The sequence below is a fragment of the Dermochelys coriacea genome, chromosome 8 (genome assembly GCF_009764565.3).
Source record: "Dermochelys coriacea isolate rDerCor1 chromosome 8, rDerCor1.pri.v4, whole genome shotgun sequence".
NCBI lineage: Eukaryota > Metazoa > Chordata > Testudines > Dermochelyidae > Dermochelys > Dermochelys coriacea.
The window spans coordinates 42,191,305-42,216,684 of NC_050075.1; the positions used below are offsets into that span (position 1 = coordinate 42,191,305).

A 25,380-nucleotide genomic window follows, 5' to 3' on the forward strand; every position below is an offset into this window, starting at 1 on the left:
TGGTGTCTGTGTCATGAATAAGCCATCTACAGCAGTGATCTCAGGGGACGGATGGGTGGGGCCCTGCAATGTGCATAGCTACAAGCAGCTGTGTAACAAACAAACCCCACTGCAGCCCAGTTCCTGGTAGGGATGTGCAGCCAGTCTGGGTGTGTGGCCATACCGCATCACTGTTGGCCTGTGCCATTGCACCCAGTCCCTTCCCTTCAGCTTTGTCACACTACCATTTCACATCCTGCCCCAGCATTTCATTCTCATTCATCCCCACATCCCATAGCCCAGCATTTAGTACCTAGCCTCTGCACCACCCCTGTATTTTCTGCCTCCTAATCTTTAGAAGTTGCCCCCTCTTTCTCCATCCTGCAATGTAGGGTTTGGGGGTTCCTGGAGAGTTCCTTCCTCCACAGGCATCTAGCTCCTCTGTCCCCATCAAAGTGGTCACAAGTATTGGCTGGGGGCAGTGCTGAGAACCACGCAGGAGCTGCAGAGATGGCAAGAATACCCAGGGCCCTGGGGGGTGGCAGCACACAGAAGCATTCCCAGCCCTGCAGTGCGGGCAGAGCACTAGCTACTCCATGTGCTGAAGAAACAGGAAACTTGTGATGTCCAGGAGCTCTGATTGGCTGCCCTTTCACAGGAGGTGGAGGGATGGAAAAGGACAGCCAATGGGACGGGGTGTTCCCCACACCCATAGTGGGGTCTGAATATGGAGAAAGGTCCTAGAGTGGGCAGAGCTGCAGCCTGCCCTTAGAGGGAGAACAGTATTTGTTGCTGCGAACTCTAAGATGCTGCTCTGAAAAGTTAGCCCCACTACCAGTGCAAGTCTGTGCTTGTGCTGTTAATTACACCCAGAAAAACTATATGAAAAGCATGTTAAAGTAGCATATATTATGTGACCATATCACTACAGATGCTATCATACTATGCACAGGGTTGCACACAGAGCTCATTTCTGGCATTTCCTAACTTTTGATGGCTTCACTTTGCAACATCAATGTTCTTTAATGTAAGTTTTTACATGTAATTTCCTAAATATTTCAAAAAGCAAATTGAAAAATGGAAAATCCATCCTGTGGAACCCAATTCACCTACCCATGGTCATCAGCAGGGTTGGAACCTTTAGATCCATAGCGCAGACCTCTACCCTTTCAACTAAGGAGTAACCGATAGCAGTAGTAGGTTGTCATCCCCTATATGGACCAGCCACAAGATGGGAATGAGAGAGACATGTTGCATAGCTAGATAACAGACGAATGATGAGACTCAGGTAGCAAAGGAAAGATGAGATTATTTAAAATGGTGACCTTCATGCTGCTTTACTCAGATTAAAGAGCAAATCAAGGAAACCGGGATTTTTTGGATGCTTTAATGTTGCCCATTATGATCAATCACATGGCTACAGGAGGCACAGAGCTTGGCAAAGGCTTTTGTTGGATCTTTACCAATGAACACAATGTGATAATGGTCCACAGCATGTTTCTGCTCCAAGGTGCCGCACACCCTTGGGTCCTGGACTCTGTTTGCTTGTTTGTTTTTTGGAAACCTTGCCTGTTCTTTCACTTTTTGCTCATGCTTATTTCATAAGTCAGCCAGACCTGCCTTCTAGGAGTTGCACAATAAGTCACACTGCCAGGGACCTGTATCTAGCTTTTCTGTGGGTGTGGGCTGCAGAGCAATGACTCAGAATAGAATCATAGAATCATAGACTTTAAGGTCAGAAGGGACCATTATGATCGTCTAGTCTGACTCCTGCACAATGCAGGCCACCGAATCTGACCCACCGACTCCTGTAACAAACCCCTAACCTATGTCTGAGCTATTAAAGTCCTCAAATCATGGTTTAAAGACTTCAAGGTGCAGAGAATCCTCCAGCAAGTGACCTGTGCCCTACGCTGCACAGGAAGGCGAAAAACCCTCATCCCTTGCGCAGGTCCTTCCCTGCCACTTTTACAATGAGATGAAATTTGGCTTATCTGTGTTCCTATTGGGTTTGAAATTCTGCAGCACTCCAGCACCTCAGGGTGTGAAGCAAGGTGCTTTAGGGATTTGTTAATGAATGAAACCAAACAAATGCACACCTTAGTGCAGGTTACTAGCTTTGTCTGAGTTCTTGGTGCAGTCATCCTCTAGCATGTGCTGATATTTTGGAATTTCCCCCTAATTGGCCACCTCCCTGGGGTAGTTACTGGCTGGAATGGCTGACTGGGCTGTTATAAATAGTCCCAATTAGTCATGTCATGTATTTCAGAATAGGCCAGTATTGAATCATGTTAATTGGTCCCCTCAGAGGGTATGTGTTGGCGAGAGTTATGTTAGCTCCATTGTAGCTAACACAAGTCATGGTGTCTGCATGTGATATTCACATACCTGGTCAGTGGCATGGCTAGCTGAGGCTGCGGGGGAGGGGGGAACAGCAGGGGAACAGCGGTGGCTAACTTCCCTGGCAGGAAGCTCAAGGGCCAAGCAGGACAGTCCCACAGGCCATAGTTTGCCTACTTCTGATCTAAAGGATTGTTTATAAGGAAAAAGAAACGTGAGAGTTAAAATTGGTTAAAGGAATCTAATACATACATACAATAATTGCAAAGTTCTTGGATCAGGCTTGTAGCAGTGATTAGCATAACCTGCTGGCTTGTTAAGTCTCTGGTTGCTTCCAACTGATTGGAAGGTCCTCAGTCCTTTGGTTAGAATGCTCTCATTAGTAGGATGACCAGATGTCCTGTTTTTAAAAGGACAGTCCCATATTTAAGCCTTCCTACAGGTCTCCTAACTTTTTCTTAAAAATGGGCAAATTGTCCCATATTTTCTGCCTCCCCCCATCAGTATTGGTAGGTCCTGCTGCTGGCCAGATTATTGCTTGCCAGCTGCCCACCCACCAGAGATGAGTGGGGGGTCCAGTGGTCAACAATGGGAGTGGGTGTGCAAGGCTGCTGGCGGAGCAAAGCTGCAGCACGCAGGGCTGGGTGCTCCCCCTGCTGGTCCATCAGCCCAGCCCCAGCTCCCCTCCCCGTCCCATTTCCGGCTGGCAGCTGCAGAGGTTGGTGTGTGCGGGCAGGTGCCAGATGGCAGCTGGTTACGTGTCGCCTCTGCTGCCCACCTATCCGCCCTTTAGGTGCTCCCCCTCTCGCTGTCCTCTCCCTGCTTTGCCCCTTCACCCCCCCCCCCCCACCCCGAGCCCTGCTGCTCCTCCATATCCCCATTGGCAGAGAGTGTCCCACTCCCAATACTGTGTGGAGACTCAGCCCCTGGTCGGAGCACTTAGCTCACCAACAGTCTAGCCGGCAGGCTCCTGCCTTCCCCCACTGCCTCTGGCTGGGCCAGTACCCAAGACCTTCCAGCCCGGGGTGCTGGCCAGGAGGAGCCAAGCCCTGCATGTGCCAAAGTCCCGCACAGCGCTGGCATGGGAAGCCTCTCCACCCCTCAATTAAGCTCTGGAGTGGGGGGAGAAGCAATTTCCAGCCTGTCTGTGCCCCGACCCTGCAGGGTTCACAGCAGCCCCCCCCAGAGAGGTCCTCTTCAACCCCTCCACCCCCAGCCCTCGGTCCTGCCCCCAGGGAGCACCGGGCTGATCCGTCCCCACCCTCCCCTGCTGAGCCACCTCTCTGTCTGGGTACACTGAAGCCCCTGCAGTCAGGTTCCCTGGACCCTGGTGCACAATGCATCCTGGGGGGGCTTAACCCCTTCCTGCCCACACGGTAGCTGGAGGACAGGAGACGGCTGGGTTACGTCAGTGACCAGCAGCAGCCTGGAGGTGTTAGCTGCCTTTGTGGGCAGAAGGGATAAGCTGCTTTCAGCCACAAGGGGAGGTAGGAAGAGGGAGAAGAGATGAGCTCTACAAAGACACGGGCCAGGTCATCCCTTCCACCCCCTCCCCCTCCCTGCGGCTGGAAGCAGCTCCCATCCTTTCCCTCCTCCCACCCAGTGTCAAAAGCCTGCTGTTGACCATGTTCTGGTCTGAACCCTGCAGAAGTCTGGGGGGGCATGTGACCCTGTGTGCTCCCCCCCCCCACATTGCCTCAGGAAGTCCTGGTGGCCCAGCCAGACATGTTGGGTGGAGAGCGCCCCGGAAGGGAGGGGAGGGTCAGTCGGTCACACCCCCACCCCGGTGTGAGACAGGGATATGTGTGTGAACTCTAAAGCCTTAAAGATAAGAAGGTAAATAAAAAGAATCCAGCTATGCAGTATTTATTTTTAACGGGGGCTCAGTCAAGTTGATGTTAATTTGAACATTTGTACTGCCTAGTTCTAACTGATTGCCATTGAACTCGTTTGAATATGAGTAATTTTGTCAAGTATCCCATATTCAGTATAGAGAAATATGGTCAACCTACCCATTAGTATAAGTCCAGAGAGCAGAGCAGAAAAGAGGCAAAACGGAGATGCTTCCAGGGCCTTTTGTAGCTTCTGCCATGTGGTGGGAAACCCATTGTTCCAAGCAAAGCCCCCAGCACAGTTTGTGGAAAAGTACAGGCACACAAGATGGAGTTCAGGTTTCAGAGTAGCAGCCGTGTTAGTCTGTATTCTCAAAAAGAAAAGGAGTACTTGTGGCACCTTAGAGACTAACAAATTTATTAGAGCATAAGCTTTCCGATGAAGTGAGCTGTAGCTCACGAAAGCTTATGCTCTAATAAATTTGTTAGTCTCTAAGGTGCCACAAGTACTCCTTTTCTTTTTAAGATGGAGTTCAGTATCATATGATCTAGTCACATGCCCTTGCATGCTTCGATGAGTCATAGCAGCCATTACCCATAGTCTGGCTAAAATGTCCTCAGGAAAGTCCATCAGGTGTGGATAAGCTTCTTTCATGGCCCATTGTGTTCACTGATGGACTGTCAACTTAAACATTCCTTTCACAATGTGTTGGCTAGATTGGATGTAAATACCTTGTGGATGTTACTCAGGAGCAAACACATTTGAAATACAGGTATACAGCCAATATTTATAATTTTGGATACAAAAATGATACATGCATATAAATAGGATAATCACATTCAGCAAACCATAATTTTTTCATTGACACCTTACATGACATACTTTGTACAAGATTTGTTGCAATTGTATAACAGTGGTAGCAACAATGATCAACATGGTCATATTTTAATCATATAATGTCACAGATTCCCTCTTCCGGTCAGTTGTGTCGCAATGAGGCAGCCCTCATGGAAGAGGAGCTGGAGACCATGAGGAGGCAGAATTTCGTCTTCTTTCTCTTTGATTTCTTGTAGCTGTGTCTTTCCATGACAAACCCAGGAACATTCAGAGGTGGAACTGCCCTGTTTGTAGGCAGCACTTACCCCTTACACCTGTGTTGTGGGGCCACCTCCTCCCCACATGTGCTGGGGGAACCCAGCTGAAAGCACGAACTGACGAGGTTCTTTGCTTCACACTTTGGCTTTTTTGGGGTGCTTCTGGTGGCGATTCCTCCCAGCCCATGCCACCCCCACCCCCTTGTGGGAGCCCAGTGACTCCTTCCAGACCCTTGCTACTAACATTAGGATCTCCTCCCCTCATCCAGTTTTGTGGCTTGGGATCAAAGTGGCAAGGCCTGAGCATGTGCTGGTGGACCCCCTTCTCCGGCCTACCTGGAGACTCTGATCAGATCTTATTTACTGGCCATTTGGGTATGGGATTGCACAGATAATGAATGGTTCAGGTCCCCAGGCTGAATCAGTTTGGAGCACCTCTACTTCTTGAGTAGAGCCCAATCCCCCAGCACCAGCATGTCTGTCACAGCACTGTTTATCTGTGTATCTCAGACTTGGCCTATTTAGTGGCTATGATGCAGCTTGCCTGGTGGAGCTGTTGGTGATACTCATGGACCCATTCTGGGGTCCTCATCAGATGCCCAAAGTCATGTCTACTGGCAGCCAGCCATGCCTTCCCAGCATCGGGAAGTAGGGGTGTATTTGCTGGGGGTGTGCACAGTGTTGTTATATCTGTAGGTCAGCTCTGGTTGGTAGGAAGGTGAGCCTTTCCACTGGGTCTTTGCCAGGTCCTCAGCCCCACTTGCAGCCTCTGTCTGGCTTGGTCACAGAGTCCATAGTGGGTGGCAGGCTGTTGTCCTTAGCATGTGGCTGTCACATAGAGGGTACAATTTTTTGAATATCTGTGACTCAAAGGGAATGCCTTGGTCTGTGAGCACCTTGGGAGGGCGTAGGGAGTTGGAAGAGCCCTAGAGCTTGACAAAGTATTGCCAGGCAGCTTCTGTGATTGCTTTGGTGGTGATCGCCCCAAGGAATTTGGTGTAATGAGCCACCATGGTCAGGATGCAGGATGCATTGGTCTCACTTGGCTCCAAGTGGTCCAATGCTACCAACTCCAAGGGTGTGCTGGTCTTTATTGGCTGGAGGGGGGCCCTGTCCCCTTCCCCAGGCTTTCTTTTGCTGGTGCAGACTGAGAAGTTGTTGCACCACTCCTGCATGGCTTGGGCCATCCCCACCCCACAGAACTTCCTGCAGACATTCATGTAAGTCTTTTAGGGGCCAAAGTGGTCTGAAGCACCATCTCAGCTACTCTTTGGGGCAGCACCATTTGGGGGACTTCTTCATTAGTTCCTGGGTCTCAGGTCTTGCATATCAGTCTGCCCTCTTCTTTACACAGAAAGCAGCTGAGTCACTGTTGGGGGAAGAGCACTCCAATTCACAGTGGAAAGCCCAGTGCCTTGCCAGATAATCTCTAATACTCTCCAAACAACAGGGCTGCAGCCTTGGTTCTGGATCCAGAGGTCCTTGACCTCTTCCAGCTCTTCTGTGGGTTCCTGATGAGCCTCAGGGTGATGGCCACTGCCTAGCTGCATGCTTGGACTGCTTCAGAAGGCATGGCCACAAATGGTAAATATCTCTAATTCCTCGCGGAGGCCAGTGTTTCTGGTTCTGGGTTGTCAGCAGTCTGGATAGGGCATCAGCCTTGGTGTTGCTCCAGCCAGACTGGAATGCCATGGAGAAGTTTACTCCTGGGGGAATTCTGCACCATTGCACAGTGCTATGCAGAAATTTTGCAGAAATTAACATGCACATAGAATTTCCTTCTCCCCGCCCCACCCCATCCCCCAAAATGGGCTACAGTGCTGCTGGCTATCACTAGGGGCCAATGGACCAGGTGGGGGGGGAGGAGGGCAGAGGAAGAGCTGAAGAGTTCCTGGTAGGTGCAGTTCCCAGCACGCCTTTAAGGCAGGAGATGTGGCATGCAGAAAACTCCATGTAGGCCAGGACCCAGCATCAAACTGTTTCTCCCTCTGAATCCCTGGACTCTATGGAGTAAGGGGAGTGTGAGTGTCTGGGCCGTGGAAGATCCCACAGCTGGGCTCGGGGTGGTAGGGAGTGTGAGTGTCTGGGCTTGGTGGGGGTCCTGCAGTTGGGCTCTGGGGAGGAGCGGGTGCAGGTGTATGGGCCAGGGGCCGCCCCATGACTGGGGTCTGCAGTGGAGGGGACAGAAAAATAGGAACTGGGTTGTCATAGGCATTTCTTTAACTCTCTGTTCCTGGAGGAATATTTTTTTTGGTCTGTATTGTTACAGACATACCTGCTGACGGGTATTTTGAAATAAATTACCAAAATAATTGAAACTGGCGTGATTATGTATTGTTATTTTGACCAATAAAATTTCCAGAATTTTGCAGAATTTTTATTTTTTTGGTGCAGAATTTTTAATTTTTTGCTGCAGAATTCCCCCAGGAGTAGAAGTTGTAGTTGGCCATTCTCACTGCCCAGCATTGCTCTAGTGCATCCAGTGTGGAGGAGCTAATGTGCACCGGGGTTATTGTCTATGTATATTGTGAAGCAGGTGGCTGCCAGGTAGTCTAAAACTTTTCTGTAATTTTGCCAGGAATTCTGGTGTGAAGGAGCTGTACTGCTCAGTGTTCAATCCGTGGCTGGCCTACAGGATCACCCCCTCCTGCCCATCCTGAACCTGGAGAGTACAGCCTCCAGTCCTGGTTACTGGCATCTGTATAAAGGAAGAGCGTAGCCCAGGTAGGCCACTGTTGGTGCCTTCACCAGAGCAGACTTCAAGCATTCAGAGGACCTTTGGCAGCCCCCATCCCAGTTCAGAGGACACTTCTGCATAGCCCTGTCCTTGGAGAGGCCTGAAACAGAGTTTGTAGGGGTGCTGCCTGCCTGGCAAAGTCTTTTATAAAACGTCTGTAATATCCAATGAACCCAAGGTACATCTGGACATCTTATACTGTGGTGGGCATTGGTCATGTCTTGATGACCTGCACTTTCTCCAGTTCAGGGAATACTTCCTCTGCTGTCACAACATGGGCCGGGTATCTCATGTTCTCTTTCAGGAACTGGCACTTGGAGGGTTTGCTCTTCAGTCCATATTAGATTAGTTGGGTGAACGTCCAGTTGTTTCAGGTCCTCATACGTCTTTGAAAAAACAACAAGGAGTCCTTGTGGCACCTTAATTCCAGCTCTGCAGTTTCTCGTTGAAGTCTGTTTTTAAAGTTTTTTTGTTGAAGAATGGCCATGTTGCCAACTCTGTCCACATATCTATTCAAGGGATACCATCATAGGACATAACCACATCAGCCACACCATCAGGGGCTCGTTCACCTGCATATTTACCAATGTGATATATGCCATCATGTGCCAGCAATGCCCCTCCGCCATGTACACTGGCCAAACCGGACAGTCTCTATGCCAAAGAATCAGACATCAAGAATTGTAACATTCAAAAACCAGTAGGAGACCACTTCAATCTCCCTGGACACTCAATAAGAGACTTAAATGTGGCCATTCTTAAAAAAAACCAAACCTTCAAAAAAAGACTTCAATGAGAAACTGCAGAACTGGAATTAATTTGCAAACTTGACACCATCAAATTAGGCCTGAATAAAGACTGGGAGTGGCTGGATCACTATAAAAAGTAATTTTCCCTCTGATGATACTCACCCCTTCTTGTCAACTGTTGGGAATGGGTCACTTCCACCCTGATTGAATTGGTCTTGTTAGCACTGACCACCGCACTTGGTAAGGCAACTTCCATCTTTTCATGTGCTGTATATTTATACCTGCCTACTGTATTTTTCACCCCATGCATCAGATGAAGTGGGTTATAGCCCACAAAAATCTTATGCCCAAATAAAGTTGTTAGTCTCTAAGGTGCCACAAGGAATCCTTGTTGTTTTTGCTGATACAGACTAACACCGCTAGCCCTCTGAAACTTGTCACCATGTACGTCTTTGAGTGTACAACGATGTTCTCCAGAAGGCTTGTCTCTCAGATCAAGATGTGGTGAGTGGTGACCCAATGCTGGATGTGTTACATACCTAAAGTCAGCCAGCTGCTTGGAGAAGGCAACTGAGTGCCTCTGAATCAGCTGGGTCAGATAGTCCGTCTGTTCTGCACCACGCCCATGTCTATTTCCTGGAGCCAGGCCTCTCCCAAGCCTTGGCTAATACTGCTCCGCAAGGCAATGGGGGTGTCACGGATTCACAGGATCAGTACTATGGCCCCAGCTTTGGAACAATTTCTAGGGCAATGGGCCCCAAACTTTTGAGGGCTGTGCCCCCCCAATCCCTGTCCATGCCCCACTCCCAGGGGCCAGGAGCAGGATGCGGCTTGGGGGGGGGCATGGTCAGGGATAAGGGGGCTGCAGCGGGGGGGTAGGTCTGGGGCCGAGAGTGGGGCCAGAGCCCTGGCCAGAGGCCAAACTTGGGGGCAAGAGCGGAGGTGCTAGGGGCCAGCAACTGGGCCAGCAGTCTGGTGCAGGTCTGCTCCCAGCCTCGCTCCTGCCCCCAGGCCAGAAACAGAGCCATGGACAGCAGCCGAGGCTGCGATGGGTCTGAAAGTGGATCTGCACAGAGGCTGGGGACAGGAGCGCAGCTGCACCAAGGGTGGGGCCAGGAGCGGGGCTGGCATAGGCGCCAACTCCATGGGGGCTCCAGGGCTGTAGCACCCACCAGCAGCTCCCCACCCCGCTCCCCCAGCTCATCTCCGCATCTGCTCTGCCTCCTCTCCTGAGTGCGCTGCCGGGTCCTGCTTCTTCCCTGGCTCTCAGCGCTTGCGCTGCAAAACAGCTGTTTTGCGCGACAAGTGCTGGGAGGGAGGGGGAGGAAGGGGAACGCGGTGTGCTCATGGGAGGAGGCGGGGCTGGGGTCGGGGTCCAATAGGGGCATGAAGGGGTGGAGTTGGGGGTGGGGACTCTGGGGAAGGGGTGGAATGGGGGTGGTGCCTGGGGGCATGAGCACCCACCGGCGCTGGGAAAAGTTGGCGCTTGTGAAGGCTGGGGATGCAGTTGCGGGTGGGACAGAGCAAAGCTGGGGCCAGAGAGAGGCTGGGTAGTGCTCCCTCCCTGCTCCCCGGCGGTCTGGCCCAGGCCCCAGTGCCTCCCCCGCAAGTTCCTCTGTGCCCCCCGGGGCCTCTGCTCTATGGGGAATCCTTCACTGTGCCAGACCCCGCAAAGGCTCTGTCTCTTCCTCCAGGGCAGATCACACGGCTCCACTGCACTGCCTCCTTAGACTGGGCCATCAGTATCCTGCTTCACACCGTGAGCTCTGTTGAGCTGTTCACACCGTGAGTCCACATGAGCCAGACCCTGGTCGAGACTGGGATTCTCTGCAGGGACTAATGCACCTCACCCAGTATTTGCAGTGACACTCACCCAGCTTTGTCAAGACAGCGGGGTTATTTGTTAACTGGAACACAGCATAGGAAGTCCTTAGAATAGTCTAGAGAACTGGTGGTTGAAGCATCGTCCCTTCAGGCTAGCCCAGAGCACAGCCAAGCTGTAGTGAAACCTCCCTCTGACCTCCTTCATCAGACTCCAGTTGAGAGCCCTGATGCCTTACAGCAGCCAGTCCTCACACCCCATCTCACACCTTACCAGGCCTTTGTTCTCCAGCTGGGGAAAGTTGCTCAGCCCCTGTGCAGAGAGGTGGGGAGTGTGACGTTGCACTCTATGTGATTTTATAAAAATATGCTAATGAGTGTGAATATAATGTAACTGGAATATGCTTCATGCAAGAGGTCTCTTGTAAGGTATCATTACAAAGCTTATAATCTACTGAGTGTGGTCATCCTATTTGTATAAATGTATCATTCTTGTATCTAAAACTAGAAATATGAAATACAACTCTGAGGTCCTATCATAATTATGCAAAATGTGGGCCATTAATGGTGGTTTGGAATCTTAATGGCTCCCATTAACCAGGACAATTACCTGTAGGTGGCTCTGTTTTACTTGTAAGTCTTCCTGTATACCTGTGGGATTTGGCTAAGATCAAGTGTAGTATCTGTTCTTATCAGTTTAATATCTGATACGTCCTCTATCTGAGGACTATATATTAAGTGGGTAATGAAGTCTTACAGTGACATGTGATCATGTCACCTGAACTAGAATTCATATTTAACCTGGTGCTTTTCCATTGAGAAGAGGGGTAGGAACGCAGAGGGACAAAGGATTCCTGCCTCATGCAAAAGATATATAAGTGGGTGGAACAGAACAAAGGGGGTGGCCATCATGAGAAATCCCCTAGCTATCACCTGAGCTGGAACAAGGGCTGTACCAGAGAAAAGGATTGTGCCCAGACTAGGAAGGCATCCAGTCTATGAAAGAAACTTATTGAAACATCTCTGAGGGTGAGATTTTTATCTGTATTCAGTTTTATTACTGTACTACATTTAGACTTGTGTAATTCACTTTGTTCTGTTCTGTTACTACTTGGAACCACCTACTTTCTGAATTTAATAAAATCACTTTTTACTTATTAATTAATCCAGAATATGTATTAATACCTGGGAGGGGGGCAAACAGCTGCACATATCTCTCTATCAGAGTTATAGAGGGTGAACAATTTATGAGTTTACCCCTTATAAGCTTTATACAGGGTAAAACAGATTTATTTGGGCTTTGGACCCCATTGGAAGTTGGGCATCTGAGTGTTAAAGACAGTTCCTTTCAGTTAAGTCTGCAGCTTTGGGCACATGGTGTCTGGCTCAGCAAGGCAGGGTGCTGGAGTCCCAAGCTGGCAGGGAAAGCAGGGGCAGTAGTCTTGGCACATCAGTTGACAGCCCCAAGCGGGTTTCTGTGATCCAACACATCACAGGGAGATCCAAATGCCTCTGGGTCATGGGTTGCTAGGTATCAGTGTCTGGGAAACTGGATTTGTCATGGTTTTTGCTGATGCTCCACTGATATGGAGCCCAAGGCCAAGACAGATAGGTGACACCCATACCCACGTATCGTAGGCTCCCCTAAGCAAACAGTCCTTTCTCACCCCCACTGGGTAACAATGCAGCATGTCAAGGAAACTGGGGGACACTCCCATGTTTGGTCTCTCTCTGGGGATCACCATGGTTTCCCAGACAAAGTGCGGACCCCTGCAATGACCTGAGTGGGGTACAGCTTCATGGGCTGATACATGTGGTTCAGGCCTCTCACTGGCAGCACCCCTTTCCTGACAGTGACCAGGCTGCAGGCCACCACAGTCAGGTTTTCACAGGGCCAGGATATGGTTCTACCTGGGCAGTATAACCCTCGTGCTGTAGCCAACTTCCCGCATTCCCAGCAGAAGTGCTGGCCATCCTGGGCAAACTGATTGTTGGCCCTTCACCCTAGACTGCCTCAGGCCAGTCTCTGCAGCTGCATCTCTAGCTGTGTGCTCAGAGCCTCTATGTGTCTGGACAACTCAGCCAGCCATTCCCTTGGGCCAGTCCTGGGGGAGTGGAGGAAGGGGCACGCCAATTCCAATCTGGAAAGCTGAGCCACTTGCTGCCAGGCTGCCTCAGGGTCTGGGGGTGATGTGGTGAGTCTCTCTGGGAAACTTCAGCCCTTCCCCAACCGGCCCCCAAGGGTTGGGTGCAGGTAACCCAAGCTCAGCAGGGGGGTGACCGCCCAGTCCTGGCTCTCAGGAGTCTGTGACCCAACTGCACTCAACTCCAAGCCCCTGTCAGGCTGTGGGACCCCCAGGGAATGCAAAGTCTGCTGAGCACCAGGGTCACAGGCCTGCCTGCCCATCTCCATGCCAGTCCCTGGGCCAGGGAAGTGTTGCAGCAAAGGCCCTGTGTGTCTCGGTAGGTGTTTGGGCCTGAGCAAAAGGCTTTCACTTGTTCCAGTGAGCCACGGGCCCATAAATCCAATCCGGCCACTTAAAAATATTTGTGGTGGTGGGCGTCTGGTCATCAGGCCAGGTCTGCACTGCACCAGGGTGGCTCCTCCATTCGTTTGGTCTCTGAATCTCCCAGGTTGGTCCCCCAAGTGTAGCGCTGGCAGGAAGGGGGGCTGGGCTGGAATGGGAGAGTCGGTCTGACTCAAAGATGCCCCCCTAGTGCCTGTCATGGTCCCCAGGGATCCTTGCCTACAGTCCCCAAATCCTATTTGTCACCCCTTATCAGATAGGGACTCCCAGGTCCCAGCCATGCACCTTGGCACACACACCAGCCCTCCCTCATCAGACCCAGGATCTCTGGCAGGTGCTACAGCCTCCCTTGCCCCAGCACAGCGTGCAGCAGAACAGCCCCCACCCCCCATGCCTGGCTAGACACACACGGACTCTGCCCTGCACCAGTGCGATCCCTCCCGCACTGGGTCAGTCCAACCTGTCTGTGCTCTGCTCTGGTGCTAGTGTGTGGTGTGAGCGCAGGGTGGTGGGGCGGTGACATGGTCTCAGCTCCTATCAGCTCCAGGCTGGGTCCCCTTCGCCAGCGGCCGGTTCTCCAAGCTGCTTCCTCTCTGCCCTCACTCAGAGCTCCTGCATCTTCCTCTGTTTTCTCTGATTCTCCAGGATGGGTTTCTCATCCTGTCCCCACTGTGACGTTGCACTCCATATGTTTTATGGAAATATGTTTATAAGTGTGAACATGATGTAACTGGAATATACTTGATGCAAAAGGTCTCTTGTAAGATACCATTACAAAGCTTATGATCTACTGAGTCTGTTCATCCTATTTGTTTGCATGTAATATTTCTATGTCTGGAGTTAGGAGAATAAGATATACACTTGTGTTACTCATGTAAACATGTTAAGTGGAAGCCATTAAGGGGGCTTCAGAACCAATGAACTGTGAATGGAGTTGTTTACCTGAAAGCCTTCCTGTGTACCTGTTTTCTAGCTCCTAGGTAATGAAGAAGGAGGTCTTACAGTGACATGTGATCATGTCACCTGAACTGGAATCCATCTTAAGCCTGGTGCTTTTCCATTTAGAAGGAGGGGTGGGGATCCAGAGAGACAAAAGATTCCCACCTCTTAAATCCTACTTTTTATACTTAATAAAATCACGTTCATTTATTAATTAACCCAGAGTAAGTGATTAATATTTGAGGGAGCAAACAGCTGTGCATATCTCTCTATCAGTATTACAGAGGGTGGAAAATTTATGAGTTTACCCTGTATAAACTTCATATAGAGTAAAATGGATTTATTTGGGGTTTGGATCCCATTGGGAGCTGGATGTCTGGGTGCTGGAGACAGGAGTACTTGCTGAGCTGTTTTCAGTTAAGTCGGCAGCTTTGGGGGTGTGGTTCAGATCCTGGGTTTGTGTTGAAGCAGGCTAGTGCGTCTGACTCAACAAGACAGGGTTCTGGAGTCCCAAGCTGACAAAGAAAATGGGCTCAGAGCTAGTTGCAGCACATCAGGTGACAGTCCCAAGAGGGTCTCTGTGACCAAATCCATCACACCCACATCTGTTCATTGTTCCATTTCTCCCAGGGGTCAGAGTGAATCATGTTGGTTTGCCTGACACTCCCCAGCTGCGTGCAGAGTGGCAGGCAGGGGGAGAAAGGAGGGTCCAGGAAGAAGGTCTCGCTCAGCTCCACAAATGGCACTAACAACGACATGGAGAGAAGGGCAGTCTTTGCTTCACAGGTGTAGAGGGTCTGACTGGGTCACAGGCTGCGCTCCATGCGCACAGCACAGTCAATATGCTGTCCCCATTGGGCTGGGGCCCACCCCCTACCTACAGTCTCTCAGCAGCACTACATCAGAAGCCTCCTCCCTCCTTGATGCCCCTGTGCTGGTTCTGGGCATGCTGATGAGACACCTTGGCTGCTGGTGCTGCTATGCAACCTGCTGCTCAGGATGGGCGTGAGGGACCTGCTCATGCTCACCTCCCCAAAGCACCCACCTGCTGCCCCCGGCAGGAGCATGAACAAGTGCTCTCATTTGCTAGTGCTGCTGCTCTACCTGTCCCTACCGATTGCTCCAAGGACCATGCCTGCAAGGCAGGAGATGTGCCCCACTGACTATGTGGGCTGAGGCAGGCCAAGCCTTTCTCTAGCTGTTGTCTTCCAGCCACCCAGAGCCCAGCTGCTGGGACGAGGGGACTGAGCTGGAGCCTTTCTCTAGGGCAGAGCCAAAAGTGGGACAGCTAGGGGCAGGGGCACCAGAGCCATTTGGGTTGTGAGGGAGGGAAGCCACTGGCTCACTGGTGCTGGGGAAAAGGGCAGAGGAGGCCCAGTTGCCCAGGGCTGGGGCCGGGCCAAATGTCAATATACCTGGAAACAGTCAAGCTTGGTTCTCCCTCCTCAAATACCACAATACTATCTCTGCAGGCAAACTGCCTCTAGTTCCAGCTGGGGACACACCCAGCCCCCTGCCTTCGGGGCCTCGCATTGGCCAGTAAATGATCTATTGGTGTGACTGGGTCTCAGCTGTGCGGACTCTGCTGGGCCCGCAGGAGCAGGGCTGAGTGCATGCAGGACAGAGCCAGGCGTGCTCTGACTCTGGCATGGTGCTGACCCCCACCACATGTTGGAACTAAAGTGCACCCTAGGCCCCACAGGGGGTGGGAAAGGCCAGTTATTGCTGAGGCTCTGCCTTGCGGCAATTTCCCAGTTGTGGGATTTGCTGCCTGAGCTCTGGCCGTAAGGAGAAAGCTCTCCAGTACTGCTGCTTCTCCAGCAAACTGGACAACCTTTCCCCAAGGTCAGCAAGCCCCTGCCCGCCTGAGGGCTGCCTCCTGGGCTGCCCGTCTGAGCCTACCAAACATGCCCATGCCTGGATGATTCCTTTCACTGTCCCAGCACTGACGTTCTGCTTCCTCAGGGGTAGGGCAGGGCCCTGTGCAGAACAGCAGGAACATGAGTTACCAAGTGGCCAGAAAGCAAAAGGCCCCTCTGTGACTTCACCCACCCATCCACCCACCCTGCAGAATCCGGCTTTCCTCAGACAAAAAGAGGGATTCACCCACGGTGAGACCACACACCTAGTACACTGCTGCTCTTTGAGCGACCCACTCACAACACCACTTCTTGGGCTGTCCTAGTACACAGGGACAGTCACGAGTTAAGGAGCCAAAAGACAAGGACAAAGCACAAATTAACCATGCGACAGAAAAAAAATCATAGAAAAGTCACAGAACTTACAAGCTGCCTTCTCAGCTGAAGCTTCCCTTTGCTGTGCACTTTATTCTGGTCTCAGGCGCATGTACCACCCCAAGGGCCTGCTTCATGTTTACAGCACATTGATTTAATCCCATATTGCTACAGCTGAAAGTCAAGGCACCAATCCCTCCTCTTCCCCCTTTAGTTTCTTTGTCCAGTGACTGAACTGTGTAATGGTGCTTTGTTTTAGAAAAGGGGGAGGAAATACAGCTGTTAGGGCAGCATTTCCTATTGCCCAGTGACTGCAGTAGTCTCCACAGACATGCCCACTGTGTTTCAGGTGTGTTCAGCAAAGCCACTGCTGTTAGTGGAGAGGGTACTCTCCCTCCTTATACTAGAGCATTCCTTGACACACCACGTTCAGATGGAGGTATGACTGAAAGCATGCGTCATTAGAAATGTTAGGGTAAAAATATAACTAATGTAATTAGCCCAAGAACAAGCACTACACATACAGCAAATTGAGAGCTGAGGTAAAACCTAAATCCTAACATGTCAAGGTCTAGAACTGCACAGTCAGGGTAGCCAAACAACTTTAGCTCTGCTCTGCAGTGACTTCCCATTATAGCTACATGAATGACTGGGACGAAGGTATTTAGTGTCTGGGGTCCCAGATTAGATCACACTGAGGCTATGTCTACACTACCACAGTAAGTCGACCTACACTACGCAACTCCAGCTTTGTGAACAACATACCTGGAGTCAACGCACCTTAGATCTAGTTACCGCAGGGTTTACACCATGGGGTGGTCGACGGGAGAAAATCTCCTGCCAATTTACCTGATTCTTCTCGTCTGGGGGGGTAGAGTACAGAGGGTCGACTGGAGAGCAATCTGCAGTCAATTTGGCGGGTCTTACTAGACCCGCTAAATCAAGCATCAGTGGATTGATCTCAGAGTGTGATCCCCACTGTAGTATAGACCTGCCCTGAGTTTTAGAGCCAGCAGATTTTCTCTCCTCATTGCCCCTCCCCCGTCACTACAGGGCAGAGCTAAAGCTGAAGTTTGAAAAGGCAGGCCTGGCTCACTAAAGGGACTGAGGTGTTGTGACAGCATTGCAATGACTAACTATATAGGTGCCTACAAAAGTCACAGGAACACACTGGGATCCACACAGCCTGAGACTGGCACCTACACTCCCTGTACAAGGAATGGGGGGGAAGAGAGGAGCCTAAGAATGCGATTTGCAAAAAGTCAGCACACTAGGCAGGGAACCTCCAAAGCTAGCCAATCAGAGAGCCCATAACATGGTATTTCAACAATGCTTGGTTTCAGAAAGACTGAATGAATTAACTTCCTTGTAGCGAAGCTTTATTTTTTTAAATCACCTTTATCAAGCACACATCAGCTCAGCAACAGTGCATAACGGGGTACATCAGCTTAGATCTAATCTGAACAAAGGCATGTGTTTACAGACCAGATTACAGCAAAAAGGAAAGATAAGGAACAGGCTGAGAGACTATGACAGAAGATGCAGTGCTCCCACGAAGAGTGGATGGAGGCTATTGCAGAGCAAAATTAAACCAGCTTGGGCTTGTGTTTGGTTTGAGGAGTAACCGGCAGTGAACAGCTACACTGCTCTTCAACCAGAATCACGGCCTTTGCCTCTCCTGACAAACAGGCTGCAGAGTGTTTGCATCTCTGAGTGCTGCTATACAGCTACCTTGGGGTGTCAGTGGAGTAGCCTCTAGGGCACAGTCTGGCACAGGAGTAATCAGGGTGTCATTAGTCAGTACCACATAATGGAGAGCTAAGGCAGGTGCCCCTTCTTTAGAAACATCAGCCAGAAACCAAGCTGGACCTAATGGATCTTTCCAGCATGAGCTGTGGCACATTTCGGTGTAGTTGAGGATTGTACAGCACAAGCAGGTTCCCTCCCATTGTCTTTGGTTCATCATCTCTCTCCAGTTGCTGTATCAGCAGTTAGGCTGCCTAAGCACAGATAGCAGACTTCCATTCCAGGAGCCTCTGGTCACTGGAGATGGCACATGCTCACAGAATGCCATGTGACCCCAGAGAGGGGAGCACCCCGGCTCTCACAAATTTCTGAACACCATGCATGGGCAGAAGCAATGTGAGAAAATCAGAGCAAAACCAGGGCTGTGCTGTCATATCACATACAGAAGAGGCTTGCCTTCAGCTCAGGTTTGACATTTTTTGTCTGATTAGGTTGCCAGATTTGGACGAGGCCAAGAAACAGTTACATCCAAACATTTTAATGTCAACGCACACTTGGGAGGGAGCAGATGGTTTCAAACACTCCTGTTGTATGATCCCAAGGAAATCTACACAGACAAGAGCACACTGCACATTCCCTCAAGTTCTCCTCTTAACCAGGACTCAGTGATATTGCTGGTCCCAGACCATTGCCTTGATTTTCCTACGGAAACAAAATATTCTGGGGAGGGATTTCCACTTGCCCAGCAGTTTAAAAAAAAAGAAAAAAAGACATGGAACCAATATTTCTGTTGTTTGCAGGGTTGTGGCCTTGTTGGTCCCAGGATCTGAGACAGAGAAGGTGGGGGAGGGAATCTCTTTTATTAGACCAACTCCACTTGGCGAGAGACAGGTTTGGAACTGCACAGAGCTTTTCAGATATGCTCTGAGTAGCTCCGAAGCTTGTGTCTCAGCAGCAGAAGTTGGTCCAATAAAATATTACCTCCCCATCCTTGTCCCTCATCAATATGATTACAGGTTAGGGAACACCAGTTTCTGTATCTCCCCTAACACAGCTGCATTGAACCCCAAAAGCAATGAGCTGTTAAAGTAGACACACCTCTACTTACAGTTACACTTGGGCAGATTTTTTCCAAAACACTGTTTACTGCCCACAGCTTGTGCCTTGCTGCTTCACAGTTACCAGTCATATTGCTCTGTACACTAAACCCCGCACTATGGACAAGGTAGCCTAGAGGACAGAGTGGTTAAGACAGCACAGGTATTTTGTTAGTTAGCTAGTTTAGCATAATAAGAGCAATGGTCTCCACTTGTTCCAGTCTCTAGCAGCAAAGCAAACTCCAACCCAGTGATAGTATTACAGAAGTCTCAGAGTAGCAGCCGTGTTAGTCTGTATTCTCAAAAAGAAAAGGAGTACTTGTGGCACCTTAGAGACTAACAAATTTATTAGAGCATAAGCTTTCGTGAGCTACAGCTCACTTCATCGGAGGCATCCAATGAAGTGAGCTGTAGCTCACGAAAGCTTATGCTCTAATAAATTTGTTAGTCTCTAAGGTGCCACAAGTACTCCTTTTCTTATTACAAAAGTGCGCTGCATGCCAGCGCCAGTCCCATTTTAGTGCAAACACTGTCAGAAATCCATCCAAAGTGCAATTCATTGCTGGGGAAGTCTCCCTGCCCCACATGCAGGTCAGACTCCATTCAAAGGACCTCAAAGAATAAATCAGAGCTTCATTCAAAGGTTACCTGGTGTCCTTCCCCCGCTACCCCAGCAATGCAAACCCCACCAGTGACATGTGAAAATCCTGCTTGCAGCATCACGTGCTGCAGAGATTGGGAGGGGTAGGGGGTTCGGCCATTGTTCTGCTCTAGTCCAGACAACTCTTGTAAAAACCGCAGCAGGAGCTGGGTGACGCCCATTGTCCTGACTGGCCAGGAGACTATTGCCCTGTCTGAGAGCTTCCCTCTGCCGATCCAGTCTCCCTTGTACAAACTGGTGACAGCATTTCACTTCACTCCCTCTCCGTGTACGTATCCCTCTGCCCCAAACATTCCTTTGTTGACTGTCTCAGCAAAACCATGGAAAGTGAACTCTATCTGCTGCCCTGATTTTCTCCCCATTTCACTGAACCCCTGGAAGTCTCCTACATATTCGAACAGTATTGTGCTACAAGCGCAGCATTGTGTCTATGGCTGACATCTTTCCTCAGCACACTGGCAGCGTATGAGCTGATGCACCATTCCTTTTTCTTTGCTGACGCAATATTGTACTATCCCAAAGGTCACGTCTGATTGACCGTAAGTCCCTAAAGACTGTGTGCCATGGCTAATAGCCAGCTTTATACCTATACCTATGCCCATCATGCCCATGTTAAACTACATCAGTGGAATGCATTTTACATATGGCTATTTGTGAATAAATATCTTCTACTCCACATTCACCACCCTGAGAACAATCAGTGAAGTTGCTAGAGGTTCTTGGAGAACAGTCTTAGCTGAAGGTTATGGGCACTACAAAGCCCTCTAGAGCACGAACATGGTATATAATATGGGAACTTCAGAGTCTGAGCTGCCACTGAATGTCTGATGGCCAGCAGGATCTAACAAACAAGGCACAGAGAGAGGATCAACAATTTCCCAGTACACCTGCTCTATGTGGTCCCAGAATTCCCAGAGGTTAGGACTGAAACTGTGATGTCTGTACATGATATTTTCAGGCACAGAACTACACACACCGGAGCAGAATAGGCTGCAAAGGGCTGTGATGAGAACATGACAGCTCACAGGGCAGAGACTTGAGGCACTGGAGATCAACAAAGAGCATCCAAGATCTCCAGACTCAAGTCCTGGTTTCTTCTTTGGAGAGCTTGAAGTACCTGACTCAGCAATCAGCTCTCCTTGAAGTGGCCACACAGCATTGTAACATTGATTGATGTATGCACATTGATGTAGCTCATGATAGTCCAGCCTGGCTGAATCCCTCTTGCCCAGTCCGAGCATGGCCGATGCAGCAGAAACTATGTTTTCATTTTAAAGAGTATTTTTTTAGTCCTGCTGGTTGGAGGGAAAACCTTAAATGGGAATGAATGTGAATAGTGCAGCGGCTGCTGTTACGAAACAGGGCCTTTAGGGGGAGCTCCATCTCGTCTCAGCACTAGTCAATGGAGTCATGGCAAGCCCTTACTACCCACCCCAGATTCCTCCTAGCTGGCGCCCCCTCCCTAGGGCCAGGCAAGGAGAGTTACTGTAGGTACATGTGGCACCTTAGAGACTAACAAATTTATTAGAGCATAAGCTTTCGTGAGCTACAGCTCACTTCATCGGATGCCGATGAAGTGAGCTGTAGCTCACGAAAGCTTATGCTCTAATAAATTTGTTAGTCTCTAAGGTGCCACAAGTACTCCTTTTCTTTTTGCGAATACAGACTAACACGGCTGCTACTCTGAAACCTGTAGGTACATGACACGGACTCCACCAGGAGGAAGCAGAGCAGGGAGGAGGAGACAGGAGACTCCTGCCAGCAGGGAAGCCTTAAGTCCCAGTAGGCTATGGTGGCCGCTGAGCTCTGAAGACAGAGAGGCGGGAGATTTGGTGGGGCCAGGGAGAGAACTGCTTTGTCTTTGTGGGTGGAAGAACCTGGGGAAAAGGGGAGGGGAGTGTGGTGGGGTGTGTCTGAGCGAGTGGGGAGTTAGTAGCAGTGAGTGAATGATGTAGAGATAGAAAACCAGGAGGGGGCTGATGGTATTTGTGATAAGGGCAGTGTGGTAAGTTTCCCTGTTGTTTTACAAGGCTGTAATCATGCTAAATGTTCTCTTCCATCCCTAGAGCCATGTTCAGCTCCAAGGAGATACAGACTGTGCCCAGCAAGCTGGGGTTCTGCATGGCATGTAACCAGGGCGAGAACAGGCCAGAGACACTGGTAGGAATGGAATGGCTTGGCTGTCAAGAGAGCTGTGTCTACACGAACCCCAGCTCTGAGCAAAAAGCTCAGCTGAAAAGTGCTTTGACAGCAGCATTCTTTGGCTATGTCTACACTAGCACTTCTATCCATCTGGGCTGTGAAAAAACACCACCCTGACCGACATAAGTTACACTGATGGAAGCGCCGGTGTGGATGCACTCCTGCCGACATAGCTATGGCCACTCATTGGGACTGGTTTAATTATGTCGACGGGAGAGCTCTCTCCTGCAGGCATACAGCAGGTACGCAGGAGGCCTTACAGTGCAGCTGCAGTGGTACAGCTGTGCTGCTGTAAGGTCTGTAGTGTAGACGTAGTCTTTGTGCGCAGCCTGTTTGGAAACCAGAGAAAGTGAGAGCTGCCAGGGATCAGACAATGAACAGGAGAGCTAATGCATTTGCTTATACTGGGGGCCTGGCTCTGCTATGATCCATCAGTACAGGAGACAGACTCCTGCTGCCTTTAATTGTGCTCAAATGCCACCACAGTCATAGGTGCACCCATCAACAGGCTCTTCCGAGAGACCTGGTTTTAACCCGAGGGCTCCACAGCAAGACTCAAAGGCAAACAGAAAACCATGTGTAAAGACAACCAAGGGCGTACTAGGTGGGCACTTGGGAAGGCTTCCTTCCAACACAGTGTTGGTTCTGCTTTAGCAATGTTTGTATGTAGCTGAAGTCGCAGAGGGAGGTTAGAGAGCAGAATGTAAGGGCTCACACTGGGGTGTGGCCAGGACTAACATCCAGAAACAAATTCCTAGGATCCTTACTGGCTCAGGCCCTGCTTTCCCAGGGCATCCAAAAGACAAAAGCTAATAAAAGTGGTTTGCATTTTGCAGGTTTATTTGGTTCAAATCTATTAAAGCTATTAAACAAAGACCCAGCCAGCATCTTTGGTAGCTAGCTCAGCCAAGATGAACAAGAATGTCCCCTATGCTCCACCAGGAAGCCTCAACTACCCTCTAGGGGTTAGTAACGGCTTGGCTCCACTACTTAGAACAGGTGCCTAACAAACCTGGGCCTTATAAAGGAGCGAAGGCTGGGATCCAGTTAGCAAAGCACCCAAGCCCCACCGTTGTGTGACCTGGAAATGGCCAGTTTTGGGAAGCAGCCGCCGTCTCCCACGCCGCTGCATAATCCTTCACCTACTCATTACATCCCAAACAGGCTTAGCTGGGCCTCCAAATTTATAAGATACTCCAAGGTCAAAATGAGTCTCTAGGTCATAGGAGATGGGCCCCTGGGACAGGAAATGGGATTCCAGTCTCCTAATAAATTGTTATTTTGACTTTTGCTTCTGTTTCTGCATCCTGTAGGGGGCACAGAGTTCAGGTGGGCAAGGCAGTGAGTGAGCGAAGGCATGTCTGGCACTGGGGGAGCAGCTGAACCCTGTAACTCTGACAGGGTGTGGTCAGCCCCAAATGGGGGATGGGGGAGAGACAGACCCAGCACAGCCTGTTCCAAATTTCAGTCAGAATGGAGACTTGGAAATCAAGGAATGCTGGGCAAAGCTGGGGGACAGAGGCTGCCTCCTTCCCAGCAAGGGAGAGACCCATGATGGGGCATAACCTCGGGGAGCTTTCTGCTAGAGAGCTGGGGGGAGTGGTGGTGCTTGTCAAGGTCTCCCCAGGCACACAGCCCACAAGTGGACTGCCCTGGGGGCAGCCAATGGCTGGCGAAAAGGCCCCTAATGGGTGGGGCATGGTCTGACAGCCAGAGAGATGGACAGACCTGAAGGAGTCTTGGGGGCCTTTCTGACAAGGAGACTGGCTGAGAGGGAGCAAATCCCAAGCGGGGAAGGTTCGCTGGACTATGGGCTCGAATTGCCCCCTCCGTCAGGCAGGCTGAGGAGACACCAGTGACCTCCTCCCCAAGGAAAGCTCCCTGTCCCTGCGATGTCGGGGCTGGCGTGTGGCTGGATCCCATTGACACTCTCCCAGGAAGCGTGTGTTGTGTTTCCAAACAAGGCCCGTTTCCATGGGGCTGGTGAAGCAGTGCTCCCTCCAGAGCCAGCTGCTTCAGGGCACTGCAAGGTGTGCTGTGGCTATGCCTGGGTGCCCATCGGGGCTGGGAGTGGGCAAGGAGAGGTTTAGCATGGGGACACTTTAAGTGCTCCGTCATCTAGATACCAACCTTGAGATGCATAAAGGTACCACAGACAAAACATTGCATCTTCCCCACCCCTGTTCTGTGCTAGCCAGGCACCCCATGGTCCCTTTGCACTCCTGGGTACCCCCATCCTGGGTTCCTGCCACTCCTGTGCATGCCCTGCTGTCTCCTCCTCATGGCCCCTTTCAGTGCTCCCATCATCCCTCCCCCCATGCATGCCCTTTCCCAAGCCCATGGCTTAATGCCACCCGTCTATGTGATCCACAATCCATACCCCATCTTCCTCAGAGCCCTCCCATCACAGTACAGCTCGCCCAGCCAGAACTAGTCAGCCTTGGGGAGGGTCACATTTAAACAGGATGGTCTGGGTCTAAGCAGAGTGTGAACATGAGTGTGAAGTCAGGCCAGCTGACAATGATTTGAACAGGGCCATCTTCACATACAGAGTATTTGAATGTTGTGTTAATTAACAAGATGATATCATCAATGCAGACAGCTCTTGTTGTCCTCCCCCTGTGGCTCAGCCTGGCAGATAGCAGCAGTCAGGACAGTAGCATTGCAGTTTAAACTACTAGCTTTCCTGTTAAGAGAGAGAAGCAGTGACGCGGGCCACGTTCAATCTGTTTCTTTCCTAACAGCATCCAACTAGTGTGCTTGCTAACCCCACAGTTTAAACTACCAAGATACTAAACGTCCATAAATATAAACCCAGCTCTTCACACACTGAAAACCCAACACTAATATAGCTCCTGGACACTCAGAGGCATGTCTCGGCAAGGCCAGGTAAGCACATGCAAACCAAGCATGCACAGCTGGAGTCCCCGGGTGAAACCCCGTTTGGGATACTCTGAATCACACCTCAGAACAGTCTGATCAAAGAATCACAAGCTCATTTTTAAAACATCAAAATTCCTTTTGGGATTTTTACCAAACTATCTCGAGTGAGAAGCGGCACAGAAAAAACTCAGGAAGATCAGGCTCTTTCTGGAGGAGCTAGGGGAGGGTTAAAAATGCAGCTTATAATGGGAAGCCAGCTTCCACTTTAACTACAGCATGGGAGTAGCCACTTCACAGCAGCACAGAGAAGGAATGAAGACAAGTGACTTACAACATGCTGCAGACGGACTCTCGCATGACACACCTTGTGCACACTGGCAATATCAGCAGGAAAGGTCAAGTGCAGAATGCTGGAAGTCCAGCCTGGGCAGGATGCTAGCAGCACATTGCCCGGATAAGCGAAGCGGCCTCAATGCAGAGTGAGGAAGGGACAGCTCTCCAACAACTGCCCCAGAAGATTTCTCTAGACAGGGCTTG

The 25,380-nt window shown here is 50.4% G+C and overlaps 1 protein-coding gene and 1 pseudogene across 2 annotated transcripts in view; one reads left to right on the top strand and one right to left on the bottom strand.

Moving 5' to 3' along the window:
• Positions 1-11,200: 11,200 nt before the first annotated feature.
• Positions 11,201-11,308, top strand: LOC119860839 (annotated as a pseudogene).
• A 3,038-nt stretch (positions 11,309-14,346) lies between these two features.
• Positions 14,347-25,380, bottom strand: part of UHMK1 (U2AF homology motif kinase 1) — a 38,579-nt gene continuing 27,545 nt past the window's right edge. The window contains exon 9 of one of the 2 annotated variants that reach the window (XM_043491367.1): positions 14,347-16,201. In XM_043491367.1, the coding sequence (XP_043347302.1) occupies positions 16,146-16,201 (56 nt within the window). In that variant the 3' untranslated portion in view covers positions 14,347-16,145. Of the gene's footprint in view, positions 16,202-23,399; positions 24,647-25,380 lie in introns of those variants that run through there. The other variant, XM_043491368.1, reaches the window with a different exon arrangement.